The sequence below is a fragment of the Amblyraja radiata genome, chromosome 46 (genome assembly GCF_010909765.2).
Source record: "Amblyraja radiata isolate CabotCenter1 chromosome 46, sAmbRad1.1.pri, whole genome shotgun sequence".
Taxonomy (NCBI): Eukaryota; Metazoa; Chordata; class Chondrichthyes; order Rajiformes; family Rajidae; genus Amblyraja; species Amblyraja radiata.
The window spans coordinates 6,047,995-6,072,411 of NC_046001.1; the positions used below are offsets into that span (position 1 = coordinate 6,047,995).

Consider the following 24,417-nt stretch of genomic DNA (forward strand, 5'->3'; position numbering starts at 1 on the left):
CCTCCTCACAGCTAACACTGCCCCCCAGCTTTGTGTCATCTACAAACTTGGAGATGTTGCATTCAATTCCCTCGTCCAAATCATTAATATATATCGTAAATAGCTGGGGTCCCAACACTGAGCCTTGCGGTACCCCACTAGTCACTGCCTGCCATTGTGAAAAGGACCCGTTTACTCCTACTCTTTGCTTCCTGTCTGCCAGCCAGTTCTCTATCCACATCAATACTGAACCCCCAATACCGTGTGCTTTAAGTTTGTATACTAATCTCTTATGTGGGACCTTGTCGAAAGCCTTCTGAAAGTCCAGATATAACACATCCACTGGTTCTCCCTTATCCACTCTACTAGTTACATCCTCGAAAAATTCTATAAGATTCGTCAGACATGATTTACCTTTCATAAATCCATGCTGACTTTGTCCAATGATTTCACCACTTTCCAAATGTGCTGCTATCCCATCTTTAATAACTGATTCTAGCAGTTTCCCCACTACCGACGTTAGACTAACTGGTCTGTAATTCCCTGTTTTCTCTCTCCCTCCCTTTTTAAAAAGTGGGGTTACATTAGCTACCCTCCAATCCTCAGGGACTACTCCAGAATCTAAAGAGTTTTGAAAAATTATCACTAATGCATCCACTATTTCTGGGGCTACTTCCTTAAGTACTCTGGGATGCAGCCTATCTGGCCCTGGGGATTTATCGGCCATTAATCCATTCAATTTACCTAACACCACTTCCCGGCTAACCTGGATTTCACTCAGTTCATCCATCTCATTTGACCCCCGGTCTCCTGCTATTTCCGGCAGATTATTTATGTCTTCCTTAGTGAAGACAGAACCAAAGTTTCAATTGGTTTGCCATGTCCTTGTTCCCCATGATCAATTCACCTGTTTCTGACTGCAAGGGACCTACATTTGTTTTAACTAATCTTTTTCTTTTCACATAACTATAAAAACTTTTGCAGTCAGTTTTTTATGTTCCCTGCCAGTTTTCTTTCATAATCTATTTTCCCTTTCCTAATTAAGCCCTTTGTCCTCCTCTGCTGGTCTCTGAATTTCTCCCAGTCCTCCGGTAGGCTGCTTTTTCTGGCTAATTTGTATGCTTCATCTTTTGTTTTGATACTATCCCTGATTTCCCTTGTTATCCACGGATGCACTACCTTCCCTGATTTATTTTTTTGCCAAACTGGGATGAACAATTGTTGTAGTTCATCCATACAGTATTTAAATGCCTTCCATTGCATATCCACCGTCAACCCATTAAGAATCAATTGCCAGTCAATCTTGGCCAATTCACGTCTCATACCCTCAAAGTTACCTTTCTTTAAGTTCAGGACCCTTGTTTCTGAATGAACAATGTCACTCTCCATCCTAAGTCATGAGTCATGAAGCATGACTCAGAAAGAAGACAGGGCTAACTCAATTACTTGGTTGGTAAGAGACAAACCAAAGACCTCGGGTTTGACTACAGCCAGTTTAGTGGTTGGTCACAACTGACCTGGTTATTTAACTGGCTGGTTAACTGGCTGATTAGGGCACAACCAATTCTGGTCATATATTTTAGCACAGGTGGGAAGTTCCCAGAAAAGGTGCCGAAAAGATTTACTGCAATGGTTCCGGGGCCACAGAATCAAAGTGAAATGAGGACATAAGGAACATATTTTTCTTTATGTAGTGTGGCTATGATCTGGAACACACTGCCTTTAGGAGTGGTGGAAACAGAGCCAATCACAGCATTCAAAAAGGGAATTAAAGACTGATTCGTAAGGCTACTGGGAAAGAGTGGGGGTATTGGACTGATTGTAATAGTTTACAAGGAAATGATGTGGACCCAATAAGCCAAATAACCACTTTCTGTGTTGGGATCATTTTGAGTTTGCAACTAAAGACAACTGGGAGGGTACTGCTGCTGGGCAATACAATTTGGTGAGAGAAACACTCATCTGTACCATTTAGCTCTCCTCCATAACATCTACCAACCAACCTGAAAAAGCTACCATGTTCCCAAGTCCTTGAAGGTGAAAAACATAAACCAAGATATGCACAGGATGGGAGTGGTCCAATCAGTCTAAAGGGTCCTGACCCAAAATGTCACCTATCCATATTCTTCAGAGATGTTGCTTAACCCACTTTGTGTCCTCCTGGGAGTGGTTCTAGCTTTACTGACAATATTTTCTTCACCCCTTTCTCTGTGCATCCCCTATGCCGCCACCTATAGTTTGCTACATTGCTGAGATGGATGATGCATACAACCAAACATCCTCCATTCCCTCTACAGCCACTGGGGTCCCACAATGTTCCCAGTATTGCACTGCCTGGCATTCCCATCCAAAGGAATTGTCAGTGCTTTCTTACCCTTCGAGACCAGTGATGAGAAAGTCAAGGTTGCCGGTGATCTTGGTGCAGTTAATGAACTGGTCAATGTTGTTTGAATCCACAGTCTGGTATCGATTGCCAGCTCCAGTCCCAGTCCCAGTCCCTTTGCATGCTGTGCAGACAAAGAAGCAAAGGGGACATTTGAGGAAATGCACTGGACAGTGGTTTTCCCAGAACTCGAGTTCAGAGCTAAAGCCCTCTGGAATCTGCAGTTAGCACACTAACGGGCAATATGTAGGAGGAAGTTTGCACGCAGAAGCACAAAAGGTGGTGCTGCTGCTTACCAGTAAACTTTTCACATCAGCATTCCCAAAATTCCCTGAAGAACTGTTTTATTCCAGAGACGAGCACATAACCAGGCTGACACTCCCGCAGTGCTGAGGGAGTGCTGCTCTATTAGACGTATCACTCTCCTGAACAGGTGCAATGTTCTGACATTAAACTGAAACCCTGTGTCTTCTCCAAAGTGCTGTTTTGAGGATGAGCAGGGAGTTCTGGGGCCAGTGTTTAATCCTCAATCAGCATCGCTGAAACAAATTATTATCTGATTAACGATCACACTGGATCTGGAAGTTTGCTATGCACAGACAGGTGCCCTGCAATAATAACCACACTCGGAAAGCATTTAGTTGGGTTTAAGGCATCTGGACCATCTCAAGGGCATGAAAGGTGCTATCAAATGCAAATTATCTTTCCCTTTAAATAATTAATTGCCAAGTTAACTAGTCCCAACCAAAGCAGTAATCACTTGTTAAAAAGATCCACAAAGTAAGGTCAGGGATCTTGTAAAATTGTAACGGTCAGGGTTCTTGTAAAATTGCATCAGAGAAAGAAGCAGGAAAAGGGAAAATGCCAAAATAGAAAAAACAAAGGCAATTTAGTCGTATTGATCCTGCAGATTCTGCTGTTTGCCTGTGTGTAGGAAATGGATGCTGGACAGTGCATCCTGCAGAGCATCAAAGAGCCTGAGGGTGGTGCTAATGGAGTAATAATTTCTGTAAGTTCCACGTCACTAAATACTACACTGCCCATGCAGTTTGAGAAGAAGTGTTCAAGGGGGCCCTCTCGCTTTGCCCACCTGCTTTTAGTGTTAATTAGACGTGGGACTCTTCTGTCAGAGTGTGCCATCCACACAAGTTAGGGTATCCTTAAACAACTGAGTCCTGAACATTGCCAATGGCATAGAGTGGGTACAGGCTTGCAAGTCTATTCTGATTATTATGCCAGAGAATCTACAGCATCATAGCATCCAATCAATTCTTACATGAATGCAAAGTGAAGAGGCATATTGCAGCCCAATGGTGTCAGAGTCAGAATACCACAAACAGTAACAGGATTGACCCAAGTTGATAAATAGGTGTACAAATTAACAAACATGCTAGTTAGAAAACAGAAGAATATAACAATTAAATATTTTGTTCATGGCAGAGCAAGCCAGTAGTTTGGGGATTGATTTGGTCATTTTTGGTAACTTTTTATTTTACTATATAATCTTATCATTAATTCAATATAAGCTCTCTGCAATGTTCCCATATGTAATAATGGTTGAAAACAATGATTTTTCACGGGGTGGTGGTGGTGGAGGAAGATATGATAGTAGCATTTAAGAGACTTTTGGAAAGGCAAGGGATGGAAGGATATGGATTAGGTGCAGGCAGATAATAGGATCATATTTGATCTGGCTGTAACCTCAACTTTGCATTCCCCCTTCCTCCCAGTAACCTTTCACCTCACTTTTCTTGTCAAGAATCTATTGACTTCTGTGTCCAAAATATTCAAAGACTGCTTCCAACACCCATTGAGGAAATAACTTCCAAAAACCACATTTCTATGAGAAAACATTGCACCTCGCCTCTGTCTGAAATGGGTGACCCCTTATTTTTGAACAGTGACCTTTGGTTCCATATTCTCCCTTAAGAGGAAATGTTCTCTCCACATCCACCCGTCTTGCCTGCCATGATCTCTTATATTTCAATCAAGTTCCCTCTCAGGCTTCTACATTTCAGTGGATACAAACCTAGCCTTTCCAACATTTCCTCAGAAGACAATCTGCTCATTCTTAGCTATTTTCTATTTTGAGAAAACCACAACTCATTTCCAGTGTAGTGATATTTTTCTTACAAAATAACACGGTCTCTCTCAAAACCCACAAATTTGTCAGAAAAAAGAAACGGCTTAGCTGGCCCACATTTGAAAGCAGCACCTCGCCAGTGTAGTTAAGGAGTAGCAGGCTGGTGAGCCTCTGCTTTTTTTCCTTTGGAATCTGGGTATTTATTGCCCTTTAATGGAATGGCTTACTATGCCATTTCAGTCAACAAGATTTGATGGGTCTGAAGTCACATACAGCATAGGCCAGTCTGTACAAGTGTGCCAAATTTTCTCACAAAATTTACATCAATCTGGTAATTTTGTGGTCAGTATCAAATAATTCTGGATTATAAACGGAATTTAAATTCCACACTAGCCGAGGTAGGATTTGAATGTGGATGACTGGATTGTTGGTCTCAAGAGAGTTTTCAAGAGAGTTTATGGTCATTGTCATGTGTCCCAGATAGGACAATGAAATTCTTGCTTGCTACAGCACAACAGAATATTGTAGGCATAAATACAGATCAGATCAGTGTGTCCATATACCGTAGAATATATATATACATATAAATAAACAGATAACGTGCAATAGGCTGTTTGATTTCAGAGTTTGTTTGAAGTTGTGTTTAATAGTCTGATGGCTGTGGGGAAGCAGCTGTTCCTGAACCTGGATGTTACAGATTTCAGACTCCTGTACCTTCTACCTGATGGCAGCGGAGAGATGAGTGTGTGGCCAGGATGGTGTGGGTCCTTGATGATGCTGGCAGCCTTTTTGAGGCAGCGACTGCGATAGATCCCCTCGATGGTAGGGAGGTCAGAGCCGATGATGGACTGGGCAGTGGTTACGACTTTTTGCAGCCTTTTCCGCTCCTGGACGCTCAAGTTGCCATACCAAGCCACGAAGCAACCGGTCAGCATGCTCTCTACTGTGCACCTGTAGAAGTTCGAGAGAGTCCTCCTTGACATACCAACTCTCTGCAATCTTCTCAGGAAGTAGAGGCGCTGATGTGCTTTCTTTATAATTGCATCAGTGTTCTGGGACCAGGAAAGATCTTCGGAAATATGCACGCCCAGGAATTTTAAGTTCTTGACCCTTTCCACCATTGACCCGTTGATATAAACGGGACTGTGGGTCCCCATCCTACCCCTTCCAAAGTCCACAATCAGTTCCTTGGTTTTGCTGGTGTTGAGGGCCAGGTTATTGTGCTGGCACCATTTGGTCAATCGGTCGATCTCACTTCTATACTCTGACTCGTCCCCATCAGTGATACGTCCCACAACAGTGGTGTTGTCGGCGAACTTGATGATGGAGTTCGCACTATGTCTGGCTACGCAGTCATGAGTATAGAGTGAGTACAGCAGGGGGCTGAGCACACAGCCTTGTGGTGCTCCCGTGCTGATTGTTATCAAGGATGACACATTTACACCAATACGGACAGACTGTGGTCTGTGAATGAGGAAGTTGAGGATCCAATTGCAGAGGGATGTGCAGAGACCCAGTTCTGCGAGTTTGGTAACCAGCTTGGAGGGGATGATGGTATTAAATGCTGAGCTGTAGTCAATGAATAACATACGAGTTTTTGTTGTCCAAGTGGTCCAGAGCGGAGTGGAGAGCCAGTGAGATCGCATCCACCGTTGATCTGTTGTGGCGGTAAGCGAACTGCAGTGGGTCCAGGTTTTTGTCGAGGTATGAATTGATTTGCGCCATGATCAGCCTCTCGAAGCACTTCATCACCACAGACGTTAGTGCCACTGGTCGATAGTCATTGAGGCACGTCTCTGCATTGCTGAGAGTAATTTAATGATTACTACCACTGTACTCTACAGGTCAAAGAACCAGAAACAGGGGCTGGCCATGACTTAACAACTGGAAAACACCAGGAAGTGAAAGTCCCTGCAAATTCAAAGTCAACTTTGAAAGCATAAAATAGTATCTGTTGCCCAGGCAACCTGCTACAGTGGAAGGGAGAAGTTTGAGTCTCTTGCACTCTCACCTTTTGGGCACAGGCCATCACATGGTTCACACATCTTTACTCCATTTTTCTCAACTTCCATTTTGTCACTGGGGCAGGCACGGACACATGAGCTCTGGTCCACAATGAAGTTCGCTGCAGGACAAAACAAAAACAGAAGGTGACTTTTAAAATCAAAGATAATGAGTTGGTCATTCAGGGCAGTTGAGGTTTCTTCACCCAGAGTGTGGTGAATTTTTGGAATTTCTGCCTCAGAGCGTGGAGGATCAGTTATTGAGTTCATTCAATACAGAGATCGTTAAGTTTCTGGATATTTAAGAAATCGGGAAACATTGGGAGAGTGCAGGAAAATGGGCGCAGATCAATCTTGATTTTGATGAACAGTGGAATCGTTTGAGGGGCCAAACAGCCCAGTCCTGCTCCAAATGTTTATGTTCTTCATGCTCCGCTCCTTTGAGCTCATGCCTCACAGCCATTTCCAGGAGTTGGCACATACACTGGGTAACATTGAATTGGCTGCCTGATAAACATGGTACCACAACTCTCTGCAATTGAAACCAAAAGCTGTTCATGTATAAAACAAGCAGTTAGCTCAAGGATGGCCACGTTCAAAAATTATTGCCGGATTTCATGGAATACGAGTTTCCACTGGCAAAAGGGTGTTCACAGGTTTAGAGAATCACTTGTGCAACCTGTAGAGCGATGAGGGGAATTATTTTAACCTAGTTAGTTACTGTGATCCATAACGCCCTTCCTGAAAGAATTGTGGAAGCATATTCAATAGCTCTCAAAAGGGGAATTAGATAAATACTCAAAGATTGACAGTTATACAGGAAAAGAGAAGTCAGTCAAGTCAAGTCAGTCAAATTAGTCAGTCAGCAGGGGAGCAGGACAACCTCCTGTAAAGTGCCGGACCCGATGGAATGAATGGCTCCTATGCTGTGGATTCTATGAAACCTCCCTGTGGCACTCTGAATGATGTGTGAGTAATAATAAGAACAAAACCTCTAATTGCAGGGGGGGGGGGGGGGTATTAATATACAGATGAGAAAGATTGCAGCTTCCATAGTCGTCTGTTGAGTTAGCCAATAGCTTGTACGCCACTTGGGATGGCAGAGAGAGGGACGGCTGTAAACCTGGCTTATGCCAGGAGTAAGAGAAAAGTGAGGGACACAATTTTATCTCTATAAGGAAGCCATCATTAGCATATGTTGACCAATGGTTGGTTACACACCACAGATTGTAGTGTGAGCGTTCTGCTGCTGATGATGTAGTTCCCAGAGAATGTAAAGCGCAGAATTCATGGCAAATTAAATGTACTCACCAGGGCAGCTCTTCACGCAGAAAGCTCCATACATGTACTTGGTGTCTGGGTTGCGCTCAAGCTGATAGGACTGCTTGTTATAAATTAATGGTTGCGGACAGACTGGAACACACGCGTTGCTGTCATTGAACCATTTGCACGCCTGTGGGAACAGAACCGTCAATGGGAGAAATTAGAACAGCTCAGGAAATGTCATTTTATACTCTGACGCTTGGGCACACAGCTGGCCCTCACCGCTCTGACTCACTGATGCAGTCTTCACTATCAGTGAGCCCCACTCGCTGTGTGAAGCTCCATTATCTTTTCTCTGCTTCAGTCATCATCACATTTTGGTTCTGTTCGCTCTGGACATCAGTCATAAAATCACAGAATGGTTTCAGCACAGGAGTGGGCCATTTGATCTACTGGAACCATATCAAAATCATGCAATCAGGTTTATCCCACTACCTTGCCCTCTCCACCAATTATTTCCTTTCAGATACATATCCAGCTTACTTTGGCTTGCTACAATTGAACCTGCCTCCAATACCACCCCAGCAGTGCATTCCATGCCCTAACCACTCAATGCATGAAGAAGTTCTTTGTTGTATCACTTTTGATTCTTTTGCTAATCACCTACATTCTATGTCCTCTAGTTCTTGACCTCCCTGCCTATGGAAACTGTTTCTCCCTGTCCACTCTGAGTATATCTTTTGTGAATCCACCTCATTCAGATCCTCACATCCTCTCCTCGTCCAAGGAGAGCAACCCCAGCTTCTCCAGTCTAGCCAGATAACCAAAATCCCTCATCTCCAGAACGATCCCAGTAAATCTCTTCTGTACTTTCTCCAAAGCCTTCACATCTTTCCACTCACAGTTGCTCATTATCATGCTGATCCCACCCAGTGCTTCCATTCCTTCAGTCTTCATCAGGCATTTGCTCCCTGTCACGCTGAATCTTGGTGCTTATTTAATTCTTTGGGATTCACAATTTCAATCCCTGCTTCAGAAAGCTTTTCTATTGACTGTGAGCATCAGGATTGATCATGCAGAAACATCTTAGCAGACAGGAAAAGTAAAACAAGGTTCATATTTCAAATTGACCTGAAACATTAACTTAGTTTCTCCCGCAACACACACAGTTGACCTATTTCTGCAACTTTTTTTCCAATTTCCAGCATAGCACCTTATTTCCTATCACAATTCACACAACTAAAACAAATATATATTTTTTGAAATATTGAGTTTGGTGCTTCACAACTGGCTTTGTGCTCTGAATGTGTAGTCGTTGTAATAAAGCTAAAATAAAACCCGCCAAGGACTTACAAAGCAGTTGGTATCTTTGGGGCCAGAGCACCCACCAGCACACTCGCCGTGGCAACACTTGCTGGGGTTGTGTTGTCCAAAGCATCGGCCATTACACTGAGGAGCACACACTGATTTAGTCACTGTTGGGAAGATAAGGAGAGCAAAGTCAAAATGATTGCAGCTTTTGTGTTCCATCACCCTTTGCCTGAAGGCAGTGATTCCTGCTGGGTTTCCCCAGGACACAGATGTACTTTAGTAGTGCACATAAGAAAACATCTCTCAAAAGCAAGAGCAGGAGAAGGCTATTGAGCTTCTCAAGCCTGCTCTATCAGTTAATACAATCAAGGCTGATCTATCTACCTTCCTTGTTAATTTGCATAACCAAAAATATTCCAATAGCATGAATATTCTAAACAACCAAGTCCTCTGGTGCAGAGAAGGTGAAGGTTGAAGAAAATTATTCTCATTTACATTCTCAATGGGCAGTCCCCTATCCTCAGACTTAAAGCTCTCCATCCCGAGGAACGGCCTATCAACTTCCCCACTGTTAAGCCTCGCTTATACAACAATCCATTTATTCAGTCAGATCTTTGGTGAAGCAATGAATTAAAAAATAACATCCCTTATCATGTACCCCTTTACCAGGCTGGCAAATCATTCCTTAACGCAGAAAGCATACTCAAATCTTGGAACAAAGCTTCAAATCACAACATGAAAATTTACTCCAACTTGACACTAATTTATGATTGTCTATAACTAATTGAATGTTACGTTTCTTTAAGGATTTGGCAGTTTTACACATACATCCCCATTCACACTGAGAGATTGTATGTGAATCACTTCAATACAGATGCTTTCAACCCAAGGTTAGCTGTTTGTGTCATCTAGCTAAATGATAACCCGCCAACAACAAATGCTTTCTTGGAAATACCTCTTGTGTGATTGAAACAATATTTTGTTTACAGAACCTCTAGTTAAGCTAGAAGGTTCGTCTGAACAGGGTAACCAAAGGTAGATCCACTACTTTATGGATATGATGAGACTGTCCTCAAGCTAACTTTGTGACAAAAACAGAGAATGTTCAAATTCTTCAACATGTTGGGTAGCATTAATTGGGAGAGAAGAAGAATCAATATTTCAGGTCCAGGACCCATTATAGGAACTGGAAACATGAGAAAACAAGCATGTTTTCAGTTGCAGAGAGGAGTGGAGGGAATAGAGGGAAAGTTTCATATAGGGTGCAGGCCAAAGCTGCAAAGTAACAATTATTTTAAAAATGGCAATTGGACAAATTGATATCAAGATAAATTGATAGATGCTGGTTTAAACTGAAGATAGACACAAAAAGCTGGAGTAACTCAGCAGGATAGGCAGCGTCTCTGGAGAGAAGGAATGGGTGACGTTTCGGGTCGAGACCCTTCTTCAGACTGGTTAGGGATAAGAGATATAGATGATGATATAGAGAGATAAAGAACAATGAATGAAGGATATGCAAAAAAGTAACGATGATAAAGGAAATGGGCCACTGTTAGCTGTTTGTTGGGTGAAAACGAGAATCTAGTGCGACTTGGGTGGGGGAGGGATGGAGAGAGGGAATGCCGGGGCTACCTGAAGTGAGAGAAATCAGTATCATACCACTGGGCTGTAAGCTGCCCAAGCGAAAAATGAGATGCTGTTCCTCCAATTTGCGTTTAGCCTCACTCTGACAATGGAGGAGACCATAATTGACTCCGGCACATCCATGAGAAAGGTGTACTGCAGGCCTAAGTTTTACTACAAATTTTTAAGCTCAATATTAAGGCAATAGCCAGCGTGCACCGTTGAGTAATGTATGTTACCATAGAGAAACTATGCAGGCAAAGAGAGGGTGAAACAGTAGAATCCGTGCAGTCTGTCAACATATGGAGCAGGTGCTGCCAATCCCCAGCAATGGGCACATTCACCACTGGGGAGATCTCAGTGCAGAACAGAAGTGCCCCAACACCAGCCCCCAGCGACAACACCCCCCACACCAAGCACAGGACAATTCATTGCTGCGGCAGCTCCACCAGAGGGCAGGGATCCACACCAGGCTCCCTGCACAGCAGCACTCAACTGAAGCGGATGCCTTTTTTAAAGTACGTGTGTATCTATCTGTCAGTGTTCAGACTGCATAACTAAGAGCATCGTAAGAAATCAGCACCTGACAGGGTCGCCATGTACACAAAGCCAAGTCTTACCGTTACATCTTCTGTGTTTTGCATTCACACGTGGTTCAGTAACTAATAATGTGTATACTGGCTAGAGTTATTGTTTCATAGTCATGCTCTACCTGGACTGCATAGCAGCCTGAATCAATAGACTGTGCACTCCTCTGCCCAATTTCTATATCTCACAAACAATCCATTAACAATGTACTTACAGTTCTGACAGTCAGCCTCGCCAGGGCCCCAACAATGTCCTTTACAGGATGCATGGCACTGGGAGCCTGAAAAACAGGAAATACATCTTCATTTAAAATCAAAAACACATACCCCAAAGAGTTTGCATACCCCAAAGAGTTAACAGCATTATCGCAAAAACCTGTAAATTGAGGATTTACGATTCCTTTCATGAAAAGGCAGCATTTCAGGAGAAACATGGATAGGTGACGTTTCAGGTCAAGACACTTCTTCAGACGGCCTTCTTCATAGAGTCATACAGCATGAAAACAGGCCCTTCAGCCCAACTTGCCCACACCGACCAACATGCCCCAACTACAATAGTCCCACCTGCCTGTGTTTGGCCCACATCCCTCAAAATCTATGCTATTCATGTACTTGTCCAAATACTTTTTAAACGTTGTGATATTACCTGCCTCAACTACCTCTTCCAGCAGCTCATTACATATTTCTACCACCTTTAGAGTCATAGAGTGTGGAAACAGGCACTTCAGCCCAACTTGTCCACTCCAGCTAATATGTCCCAGCTACACTAGTCCCACCTGCCTCCGCTTGGCCCATATCCCTCCAAACCTGTCCTATCATGTACCTGTCTAACTGTTTCTTAAAAGTTGGTATAGTACCAGCCTTAACTACCTCATTTGGCAGCTTGTTCCATATACCCACCACCCAGTGTGTGAAAAATTTACCCCTCCGATTCCTATTAAATCTTTTCCCCTTCACCTTGATCCTATGTCCTCTGGTTCTCGATTTCCCTATTCTGGGCAAGAGATTCTGTGCATTCCGCTCTCCTCTTATCAAGGAACAGCTATCGTCAGTTTTTTTTTAAATCAATCCTATTCCTGAAAAATGCGTATGAGGCATACAAATGATTCCCCTCCATAGAAAATAAACGTTAGAGCATGGAAACAGGCCCCTCAGGTTCCTATTACATCTTTTCCCCCCTCACCTTAAACCCACGTCCTCTGGTTTTTAATTCCCTTACTCTGGGTAAAAGACTCCTATCTACTCCTCCTACATTTACTCTATCTATTCCTCTCGTAATCTTATGCACCTCTATAACACCACCCCTTATCGTCCTGTGCTTCACGGAATAAAGCCCTAGCCTGCTCAACCACTCCCTGTAGCTCAGGCCCTCAAGTCCTGGTAACATCCTTGTGGATCTTCTCTGCATCCTTTGCAGCTTAACAACATCTTTCCTTTTACAGGGTGACCAAAACTGAACACGATACTCTAATTGCGGCCTCATGCACATTCAATTTTAGGATCTGCCTTTCTTCTGCAAAGAATGTTACGGTGGGGAGACCATTCCACCCATCATGTCTGTGCTGGTCCGTCTGCCATACCTGATGTTGTTATTAGCTACAAGATCTGCAAGTACCAGGTTAATTGGTTGGGATCTGGACCAACAGTAAGCTGAGTCACAGAGGGAAGGAGATGAAGAGGTGGAAAAAACAAAGATAAAGAGAGCCAAAAGAAAAAGTCTCAATGACAGACGTTTGGCATTTTGAAAAGCTGAGCTTTTGTTTTGATCAAAGATCATTATCTACGTCACAAGCCAGGAATGTGATGGAATATTCTCCACTTGCCTGGATGAGTGCAGCCTCAACTCTCAAGAAACTCAACATCATTAAGGAGAAAACAACCCACTTGATTAGAACCACACTCTCCACCCTAAATAGTAATTGTCTCCACCGTGAAATGCAAAGTACACTGCCATTACTTGCCCAGGCACCTCCCAAAGCTATGAGCCCTACCACCTGGGACCAGGGCAAGAGGTGCATGGGAACACCATCATTTGCAGGTTCCTCTTCAAGCCACATACCATACTTACTAGGAAATATGTTGCTGGTTCTTCATCATCTCTGGGTCTAAATTCAAAAATTTAGAACAGCACTGTGAGTGTACCATCACTGGAAGTACTATAATGGTTCAAGAAAGCAGCAGCTTACCACCACCTTCTCAAAAGCAATTAGGGATGGGCAATAAATGCTAATTTAATGCAAAACGCCAGAAATGAAACAAATCAAAGACCAATTTACAAGTATGTTTATAACAGCAGGGATACCCAAGTTGTTACCCCTAGCTAATGACGGGTCTCGACCTGAAAAGTCACCCATTCATTCTCTCCAGAGATACTGCCTGTCGCGCTGAGTTACTCTCTCTATCTTCTATACTCACAGCCTTTGGCAGCATCCTTTGTCTCATTGAAGTCCATTCTCTCATTTGGGTTTTGCAGGATGTCAGCCCAATCGATGGACTCTGTGTGGCACAGAAACTTGTTGGATTCTAGGTATACACCTCCCACCAGAATCTCTGCAAAGCACATAAAACAAAAAGGAGAGCGTTAATAAAGAAAGGGAACAATGACAATTGGAAGCCTAGGAAGAAGAGAAGGGAGAATTTAATCAAACTTTTGGGACTAATGCAGGGAATTAATGAGTTTTGAATGGAGACTGAACACAAATACAGCCAAATTCCCGTAAAATTTGAGCTCACAATATTGCAACTAGATCACAGTTTGTAAAAACTACAGATGTTCTTTACATTGGAAACATATTCTTGAAATATCTATCATGCCATTCCACTTTAGCCATTAATCTTCCAAATCAAAAACCTTTCTTTACAAATACTCTGAACTTGTGCTAAAACCTCCGGATGGTCCCAGGCAGCCTGATTTTCAGCAGTCTTGCGATATCCTAAAAATTGTGCATCATAAGTAAAGGGTAGCTCAACCCCACAGAGAACAAGAATGGGAGATGCAGGGATCTTAATCATTGTAAACTCACAAACACAACTATTTGATCATTCAACATTACTTTTTTCATCATGTATGTGATGATTCTTTGCTTCAGTCTTTTAATGGGGATCTTTGTAATGATCACACAATATACTGTCAAGTAAATGGTTGTGTCAGTTAACTCTAAACGGGTGTAGGGGGAGGGGTGGGAGCTGAAGTAGAAATAGAGGGATAAAGGCTGTCTGCAATGAGTAGGTAATAGAATTTGATTATAAGCCCCCTTTACGCAATGACTGTAGGCCACCCTGAAGTGAGAGTGACCACACACAAATGGTATTTGTGAATGCAGATACCAATACCTTGATGGTTTTATTCAGCATTCCTCCGCAATATTACCATGATAAGCGTCAGCTTCGTTAACAAGTCACTTATACTGGATGGTGAAGTGAATCGTATTGGTGGACTTAGGAACAACTGGCCAGTTCAAGGCATCTTTAGCATGTGCTCCCTGGATGGGCTGTTGGTATCAATGTCTGGTCTGAATTGAGAGTTAATCTCAAATAGGAAATCATTTGTTGCATTACAGACAACTTCTGGCGAGGAAAGGGAGAAGTAGGCATGGTGTATCACCGCAATGTTGCAGGGGGACATTGTTGGACCCAGTTATGATGCCTTATATGGGCGGAAATCCTGGGGGGGGGGGGGGGGGTGGGACATCCCCTCCATGCTTTGAGAGGTGGGGGACAGTCCCCCCCATGTTTTGTAATCCAGACTTAATCAGACACTTTCTAAGGGCTGAACCGGTTTAAAATCAAACTGCTGCATCGAGGCTCCCGATGTTGAAGCCCCTGCCGGCCGATGAAAAGCCCCGCGAACGGACCAATTCAGACCCCACGATTCGGGGCAGACAAAGCTGCTGTTGCTGGAGTTCGGAGTCGGTCACCAACCACGTCAGCTCCCGATGTTACCATCCACTGGGCCCAAGGCCGAAGCCTCGCGTGTGTGCGCGTGCGCATGCGAGTGTGTGTGTGTGTGTGTGTGTGTGTGTGTGTGTGTGTGTGTGTGTGTGTGCATGTGCGCGTGCGCGTGCGTGCGTGTGTGCGCGCATGCGCGCGCATGGCCGCCAAGAAATTGTGTCCCCCCCCCCCATGTTTTGATTGCGATTTCCGTGCCTGATGCCTTAGCAGTCAAAAACATTGCAGGTGAAGACAACCACAGTTTCATCATGAGGTGGCCCATGTGTAAGAGGAAGGGAGGTATCTAGGGGGAGTGCAGAAGGAAGGGAGAATAGAGTGGGGGTATGGTGAGAGCAAATAAGGTGGGGGTGGTTTGAGGAATGTATGGGTGACAAAGTGTGGGTGAAGATGTGGAAGAAGGGGAAGGCGAGGGGAGTGGTGTAAGGGAGAATGGAATAGGGTGAGTTGAGGGATGTGTGTGGGGAATGTGGGGTTGGGGGAGTTTGGTAAGGGGCTATGGGGTGGGAGAGCGTGGGGAGAGGGGTATGGGATATGGATTGGTTGAAGTGTATGGGCTGGGTTTTGGGAACGAGCTGGTAGGAGAAGGGTGGAGCGGGTGTGGGAGGGGGGAATGTTTGAGGAGGAGTATGAGGGGAGTGGGGTGAGGGCAGTGCGGAAGGAGTCAGGATGTCTGGGCTGGTGCTGTGTGGCACGACAGACAGCAGCTTTTGCTTTGATTGTTTCCTCAAGCTTGTTGCCTAGTTTGAGGTGAAATTTGGCTCCAGATCGGCTCCTTGGTTGAAAATCTGGTTTGACAGAAACTGCAATTCTCTCACTGACTCATTGCAAAAGTCACAACAAATAAATCTTTTAATTAGACCTGTCATCCAAACCTTCGTCTTTAACAGAGAGCTAGAGGGAAGCACAGAAACACGTACTTGATGCAAAACAAAATAAAAGATGTCTCTTATGGGTTGATTTATGAGGAAGAACCTCCATTCCCACGCGCAACTTAAGCCTAGTCAACTCAACTCGAGTGGCCTCAATATCTGAGCACAGACCAAAGGTCCCTGTGAGGCATAAGGCAAGGTCAGGTTCAAAGGTGATGGTTGCAGTGGCGCTCACTGTCCATGTCCATGCTGCCAGGATGTGGCCTCCTAAGCTCTCTAGTGTTCACAAATAAGGTACATTGTTCAGAACAGGATGATAGAGCAAAGGAAACCAAGATGTCAGGGTGCTTGCAAAGTGCCTGAAGGGCATTGTAAGTTTGTGTGGTAGGTCTTTGCCAAACTGCTGATAGGTTCTAGAGCACTAACTACACCTAGGGGGTGGGGGGTTTTCTCCAACTCCATGCGCCCTCATATCCAAAGATCATACCTGTCAGGTGTTTAAAACCAAGCTGCTTCAGCCCATGAACTCCATCTTTCCTGTAGTTGAGGATCAACGACAGTGCATACTTGCCATCGTAGAGCGTCGTACCACGGATAATTCGCAGGTTTTCCAGAGGAAGGTATTCAAATTGATTCAGAGCCACAAGCAGGTAACCAGTGACCTCCCGGATTGACTATGGGGTAAAGAAGCCAAGATTAGATCTGCAAGACGATGTACTGTGCAATGCAATAGGCCATTTGGTTACAAGTTTAGTTACACTATCAGGAACTCAAGATGCAATGCTAGCTTTATACCAACAAATCGCAGGGGACAAAGCAACCAGGATGGAAAACAAACATGGTCTCGTACTAGCCTGGATTGTGGTGCTCAGCACATGGGGGACTACTTGAAAAATCAGGGAAGGTTTTCATTTCTTATTACTCCCCTGAGACCCTATCAAACCCTATCAAACACTCCCTGGGCAGGCTCGACACGGCATAGAAATGGTATAAAACTCCTCTATGTTGTTCTGTCAAACACTTCTGGGCAATGACAGCTACAGTTAGACAAAGAGTAAAGAACCCTCTGCAGTGTCCCATCAAATGCTACCAGGCCAGGGACAGTATGGGTTAAACACAGAATAAAGCACCCACTGTCCCATCAAATACTTCTGCAGCAACAGCAAGATTAGACACAGCATGAAACTCCGTCCACAATGACCCATTACACAATCCTAGGGCAGGGACAGCACAGGTTAGATCCAGATGAAAACTTCCTCTACACTATCCCATGAAATATGCCCGAGACGGGGACAACAAAGGTATAACACAGATTAAATCATGAAATACTATCATAGCCTCACTCCATACCACAGCAAAACTATTGATGTTTTGCGTTCCCTTCTTTACAGTGGAAAATCCAATTTAGTCTTTTCCAGGATTGTGTAATCTCTCCAAGCTACATATACCTGAAACCTCTGTGTTCCTCTAATTCTGCCCTCTTGGATATCCTGAATTTAATCGCGGCCTTCCCCTACACTCCCCCACAATTAGCAATCATGCCTTCAGCTTCCGAGACCCCAAGGTTGAAATGTCCTCCTCAAAGCTCTCTGCCTTCTTCCCTTCTCCCTCTTTTAGCACTCTTTCCAACCCACTATGGACTGTGGGTTGTAAAAGATAACTCCATTATCTTTCCTGTGACTTTTTATAAATTTTTGATTGATAATCAATCACTCCTGGGAAGCACGCTCGGACATAATACTATGTTAGAGGTGTTGTTTATGTCCAATGTTCCTGTCTTTGGAAGAATTGTCCCAATTTTCACCTACATTTTGCTTACTGATACAGAGTTGGTATTAAGTTACGAGAATGCTGTGAAGGAAGGTGGAATTTTTCTTTTTCTATTCAGCGCCCACAAGAAACTGAGAAGAAGTCCCGCTGGCAGCCAAGTCAGCAGAGAGAGGTTTTTAAAATGTCAGCATGACGTTCTTTGGAAGTCAGCTCCCAGAGGCTGAAGAACAAGTTGTAAACTCACGATGTCCCTGAGCTTCAACCAGTCCACCCTGTGTTGCAATAGGAACACTCTCTGATAACACTACAACAAATCAGTCTGGCCTTTTATTTCGCTTCCTTGGTAGCAAAGAAGATCAGTCTAAATATTAAGCTGCATGCCAACAGGCCAGTGTGCCACAATGCAACAGGACCTACAGGTACAAGTGACGACTCAGGCTAGTCCATGGCCAGAGGCAACCTCTTTGCCCTCCCATTCCTGAGGGAGCTAAAACTCTGAACAGCTTGTATTGGTGCCTCATGCCTCCATGTTAATCTGGGCAGCTCTACACTTAGGTCCCAAAGTCACAGAAAGAAGAACACCTATGTCCAGTTGACGGCCAAATCCAGTGGCCAGCAACCTTGGGTGGTAATCTGATGGTGGTGGGGGGAGGGGGGGGGGCAGTCATGGGTGAACAGACTTGAGTGTCCAACAAACATTTCTCATGGTCAATGTTAGAGAGCATGTGTATTTTTCATTCTTCTCTCACAGGATGTGGCATCGCCACATTTATTCCCCATCCCTAATTGCCCTTCGGAAGGTGGTGGTGAGCTGCCTTAAAGCACTGCAGTCCTTCTGGTGAAGGCGTTCTCACAGTGCAGTTGTGCAGAAAGATTCAGGATTTGAACCCAGAGACCATGAAAGAGCAGCAATATGTTTCAAAGTCAAGATGATCTGAAACGTGGAAGGGAATTCATGCACTCGCTGCCCTTGTCCTTCTTGGTGGGAGAGCTTGCAGATTTGGGAGGTGCCAGCAAAGTATCCTAGGCAAGTAACTGCATTGCATTTTGTAGACGGTACATACTGCAGCCACGTATGCACCAGTGGTGAAGGATAAGTGTGGTTGATGGGATGCCAATGAAGCAGCTGTATCGTATTGGAAGGTGTTTACAAGTATTGAATATTCCATCATATTCCAGATTTCCAATTGTAGATGTTGGAAAGACTTTTGAGTCACAAGGAGGTGTGTCACTCACTGTGGGATACTTAGCCTCTGACTGTGGTATACATTTCAATACATTTGGAAATCTGACTTTTAAGAATTCAGGTCACTTCCACTCGTGTTTATACACTGTATAAATTCCAACAATTAATTGTCAGAAGCGTACTGTCTCAGTGTAATTTACTATTCCTACAATCCTGTACTTAAGTATGATTGTGCCTATGTATAGTACGAGTTTTACTGAATTGTATGTAAAAAGGCAAAAGGGAATGTGACGATAAAGTACCATTGAACCATCGTGTCTTAATAGCTCTGACCTTGTCAACTGATTAGTCAAAGGAGTGATTGGAATGCTATAGGTAGGCTAGGTTAGGGAGGTGTGATATTAAAGATAATTTCTATTAAAGCGTGTCATTCATTAAGCACCAGGTTGTACACTATTACAGATATACTTCCGCAACCTGAGGATGGGGAGGTAGTGGTCAATGATCGGTGGTGCAGAGATCCATCAGAGAGACAACATTCCCCATCGTAGAACATTTCTGCTAACTCTTCGCTGTCACAGTTCACAAGTGGACATTCTGACATTGCACTTGTGGTGCTTGGGAACCAATGCCTTGGGGAAAGGTGAGACAAATTTTCGAGGAAGAAGTTTTCTTTTGTATGACATGAAAAACCTTCCAGTTTGTCAATCCCGTCAATTGACTTCTTGAGATGGCAAGTGAATTAGTGATGTGCCTCCTGCAACTAATTTTAACAGAGAGGTTGATGTGATGCTATCCATGGTTTGGGACATGGTCACAGCTGCACTTTGGCTCACTGAGCATTTTCCATCAATAGAGCAGGTGGCCATATTGTCATGGCTGCACAGATTCTGTCAAGTCCTGTGTAGCATCTTCGAGGGAGGTTAAAGTCAGCGACTTCTACTGTGCATATGGTCACAGGTATTTGTTCCCTGCATTGGATGCATCTTACACTTCCTTGCATCGGACAGGGGACTTGTGAAAGTGAAACTGCCTAAGAAGTATGTTGATTTCCAAGGACTTCTAAAAACAATATGCTTTCTGAGAAATATTTGTTCAAGGACATTGGTTGGAAAGTTGAGGGAAAAAATAATTTGGCATTCAGTATCTAGAAGTAGAGGAGCATCTTCCATATCTGTTTGTTTTACTGTATACCCTTTTAAACATCCCCAGCCCCATGCTTCATCATGCATGTCCCGCTGAGTTACTCCAGCATTTTGTGTCCATCTTCGATTTACTGCATCTGCAGTTCTTTCCTACCCAGGCTTCATCAGGCAGGCCCAGACAGGCAGTGCCTTACCTGTGGTTTGTGATAAAGATTGCACATTACTCAGCACTCCTTATCATGATGAATGTGGTGACATACCTGCATTTCAAAGAGGAAACTTACCTTTTTCCCACAGTACGTTTAGCTGAAAGAACAGTTTAGAAAAGATACTTATTTTATATCTTCAATTGGAAAAGAATACTGTTTTAACAAAAGGACTTTGTGCCTTAATGCCTCTCTCTGAATTCTTGAACTTGTTATTGCATTCTCAGGATGTTCCAACATGCTCAGCAGCCAATAATTTCTGAAGGACAATCATTGTTGTTGTGCACATAAATGCAAAAACTTAAATTTGCATTTACACAGTCCATTTAGCATTATGAAATGTCCAAAGGCAGATTATCAAACAAAGTTTGACACTCAGCCATGGACGTAGTTGTTATGACAGGTGACCAAAAGCTTGGCCTAAGAAGTAAAATTTAAGGAACAACTTAAAGGAAGAGAGAGAGGCAGAGAATGTTTAAGGAGGGAGTTCCAGACTTTTTGAGGCCCAGGGGCTGAGACATAACTGCCAGTGGTGGAGCGATTAAACTCAGGGATGAGCAAGAAGCTAGAGATGGAGGAGCAAAGAAATCTCATGGGGTGGAGGAGAAAGGAAATGTTAACACACCATAAAAATTAGCCACAGTAAATCTCATTTTAGCAGGATTGCTTGAGGAAAAATATTGTTTGTTGTTCAAAGTAGGTTCAAGTCCCACTCCAGAGAAAGCATAAACATCTAAACAGTTTCCCTGGTGCGGCACTGAGGCAGCTTTGCTGAATATGTTGCCTTTCAGGTGAAATATTAAACTGAGACCAGTTTGCTTTCTCAAGTGGGCATGAAAGATCCCGTGGCACTGTTTAAGAAGAGCGGGGGAACTCGCTCCGGTATTACTTATAATGTCACTTCTAAAGTGTGGATTTTCCACCGAGTGGTATGTGGATTTATAATATCCAATATTGTCCTACAAGCCACTATATTCCCTGAAAGACATTTTGGGTATGCAGGAACAGATTTAACAGTTTACATTTTCCACAGTTTCTAACTAGCTGTGAAGTGCTTGGAACATCCTATATATGCATGTAGGCACGTGGATGTGTGAATGCATTGAAAGGTATATTGATATTTTTGTTGTGCTTGTGTATTTGCTTGTTGTTATGTGTTTATGCACATGCACTTTGATTTATGTCCAAACATGTTGATGTGTATCTAATGTTAGTCATGCACATTGACATACATGTGTTAATGCAGTGTGCATGCACACACATTGATGTGAGCCTGTGCTCTGGGACGTGTACACAAGTTGATGTGTGTGCACTTCACACATGCTGTCCTTGAATGCTCAGTTGCTCTGCTGCCTAGTTTTAAAACAGGGACGGTTTACCTGGATTAAAAAGGGATCATTTATATTTTAAAAAAGCAACATGGTTTTGGATGCAAAACTGCTGTCCTGCTCCAGCAGCCTGACTGGGGTTTCCCACTGCCATGCTCACCACTTGGTAGTGAGTCAGTCGCCCAGTCACGCAGAGGACAAGTAGAGGAGGCCATTCAGCCCTTCCAGCCTACTGTACCAGGATCATTCCCCAATGCTATGTATTACCTCCCCTCTCCCCGCCAAAGAGGGGGGCGGCTTCAACTACGCAAGCAACAAGCAATTCCTCGGAGGCCCTCGCATCTCCTCCCCCCTCCCTCAGTATTTGTGGGGGAAGAAAGGTCCCAGCCTCACATAACTGGCACAGAGTCTGAATAGCTCACATCAGGGCAGGATGAAGCAAACAAATTCTTACCAGGGGTAGCACAAGGCTCTACCCATCCTGGCTTTTCATCCTGGCACGGTGCCGACATTGATCTCGCTGCCGAATACTGTCAACCACGGAAAGAGTCGCGTGGCCAGCTGGAAGCAGGCCTATCCCGTGATGGGAAACACTCCTCTCGTTCACCTCGAATTAATAAAGAGCGTCTGTGCGCCGCGTGTTTATTTGCCAAAATGGTTTCGTTTTTTGGTGTAAGGTACACGAGCCACAAAATCCTCAGAAAGGGCCTATTTATAGTCGGCAGCTCAGAGAAAGAAAAATATATCCATTGGAACTTGGAGAGACGTCAAGGCAGAAGCGCTGCCAAGGCGTATCCGGGAGGGCGACGAGCGGCCGGCGGTGCAAACGGATGCTCGGCCACGAGCGCGGGCCCTCGCGTTGGCGCCACATGCACGAGAACAACCCGGATTGTCCGCTCCGCCACGGACGGACGCGTTTAAACCGCGGCCAAATAAAGGTCGACGCCAGCTCTTAAAGGTGGGTTGTCACTCGCGCTGCGGAGGTTCAGTGAGGCCATCCTGAATCAGTCTTCGATTGATGCCAGCTGGAGGTAGGCAAAGTCGATCATAAATCATAGATAGACACAAAATGCTGGAGTAACTCAGCGGGACAGGCAGCATCTATGGAGAGAAGGAATGGGTGACCTTTCAGGTCGAGACCCTGCCTCAGACTGATGGACATAAATCATGTTCGATCATAAATCAGTCAGGTTTGTGCTCTGCACGAAATGCCACCAGATCGCTGTGGGAGAGTGACGTTGTAGATCCAGTGGGATGGTTCCCCGAGCACCCTGTCAAAGTCATTTGGGCATTTGCCTCATTGCCAAAACGTTCACAAAAGGAAGAAGGCTCTTGCTTTGGTTGGTCTTTAGAAAGGGCCTCATTCTCACTCCTTTCATGTATGATTGACAATGCATGTTGCCTTCTTGCTGGTTGCACTGGAAAATAAGATGATGCCCATCTCCTTAAAGAAGGTCAGGGAATGAGCTACAGGAGTCAAGGTTCATCTTGAACGAGCTGCATGACTGTACGGGATGTTCCCAGAGAAACGCACTGTGACAAATATTAACTGCTGCTGGCAAACCATCAACACAGTTAAAATACACCTGTTGATCTACCCAAAAGCCACCAGTAATCCAGAGTTATCTGCAACACAGTGCTGCAAACTGTCATGCTCGGAGGTACAGGATGACATCCTGAGGGATGTGATGAAGCAGGAGCACCACTGCAAGGGTCCCATGGGGAAGAGTCACATGCCTTCACATACTAATTAGTTGAAATCTGTGCTAAAACCCCATACTTGTTTTAAGGTTTCGAGTGATTGATAACTGATGGTGTGCTGATGTTAAATGATGGGAATAACATGACTTGTGAAGAAAATGTCAACTTGAAGGTTCTGTATTACATGCTTACTATTTATTTTATGAATAAAGTATCACAAAAGCACGCTCAGGATGAGACTAACTCATTGCATCTTTGGTGTGCTAACATACGTTGAAATTAAAGTTTGGCATATATGTACTGGCATTGGGACTAACCTACTGGTCACACAGCATGTATTGGGTATTAGGCACTGAGGAAGACCCTCTCTGTTCAGTTGGAGTCTCCTCAAGCTGCCCTCGAGGATACAACAGGAACAAAACCCTCACCCCCTCCTCCTGCTGATGACTCTCCCTTCACATGAAAAGTGTAGAGAGGGATGTACTCTAGTTCACCTCCAATAGCTGAATCAATCAGTGGACCGTTCCTACCGAGAGACGTCAAGTGCTGCTGGAAGACCACCAGCGAAAGAGGCTCATGTGGTCTGTCCAGTACCTGCTGCTCTTGCAGTGGAAATAATTGTCTATGATTACAGGTCCAGGAGTATGTGCTGCAAGGAACCCCCTGCAAAAAACAGTGTTACTGAATCATTGAGTAAGATCACTGCTGATCTTTAACTCAGCACTATTTTATTGCACTAACTCCATATTCCCCAATTCTACTCCACCATTCAAAAATGATAATTGATTTCCTTAATGTCTAAAAACCTACCAATATCTGTCTGCAAGCATCGCAGTGACTGAGCATCTACAGCCAATTTGGGTAAAGTATTCCAAACATGTACTCGCCTTTGGGTGAAGAAATTACTTTTCTTCTCACTTTGAGACTGTGACCTCTGGTTCTAGCCACCCCAGTCAGGGGAAACATCATGGAACATATAGAGAACATAGTAAAACACAGGAACAGGCCTTTCGGCCCACCATATTGGCA

General features: G+C 44.1%; 1 protein-coding gene across 2 annotated transcripts in view; it reads right to left on the minus strand.

Annotated features, from left to right (window-relative positions):
• Positions 1–24,417, minus strand: part of erbb3 (erb-b2 receptor tyrosine kinase 3) — a 100,505-nt gene that overhangs the window by 33,301 nt on the left and 42,787 nt on the right. For both annotated transcript variants that reach the window (XM_033015828.1, XM_033015830.1), the window contains exons 3-9: positions 16,540–16,726; positions 13,648–13,782; positions 11,448–11,513; positions 9,065–9,186; positions 7,760–7,901; positions 6,457–6,570; positions 2,354–2,486 (exon numbers count right to left, since the gene is read on the minus strand). In XM_033015828.1, coding sequence (XP_032871719.1) covers positions 2,354–2,486; positions 6,457–6,570; positions 7,760–7,901; positions 9,065–9,186; positions 11,448–11,513; positions 13,648–13,782; positions 16,540–16,726 — 899 coding nt within the window. The remainder of the gene's footprint in view (positions 1–2,353; positions 2,487–6,456; positions 6,571–7,759; positions 7,902–9,064; positions 9,187–11,447; positions 11,514–13,647; positions 13,783–16,539; positions 16,727–24,417) is intronic.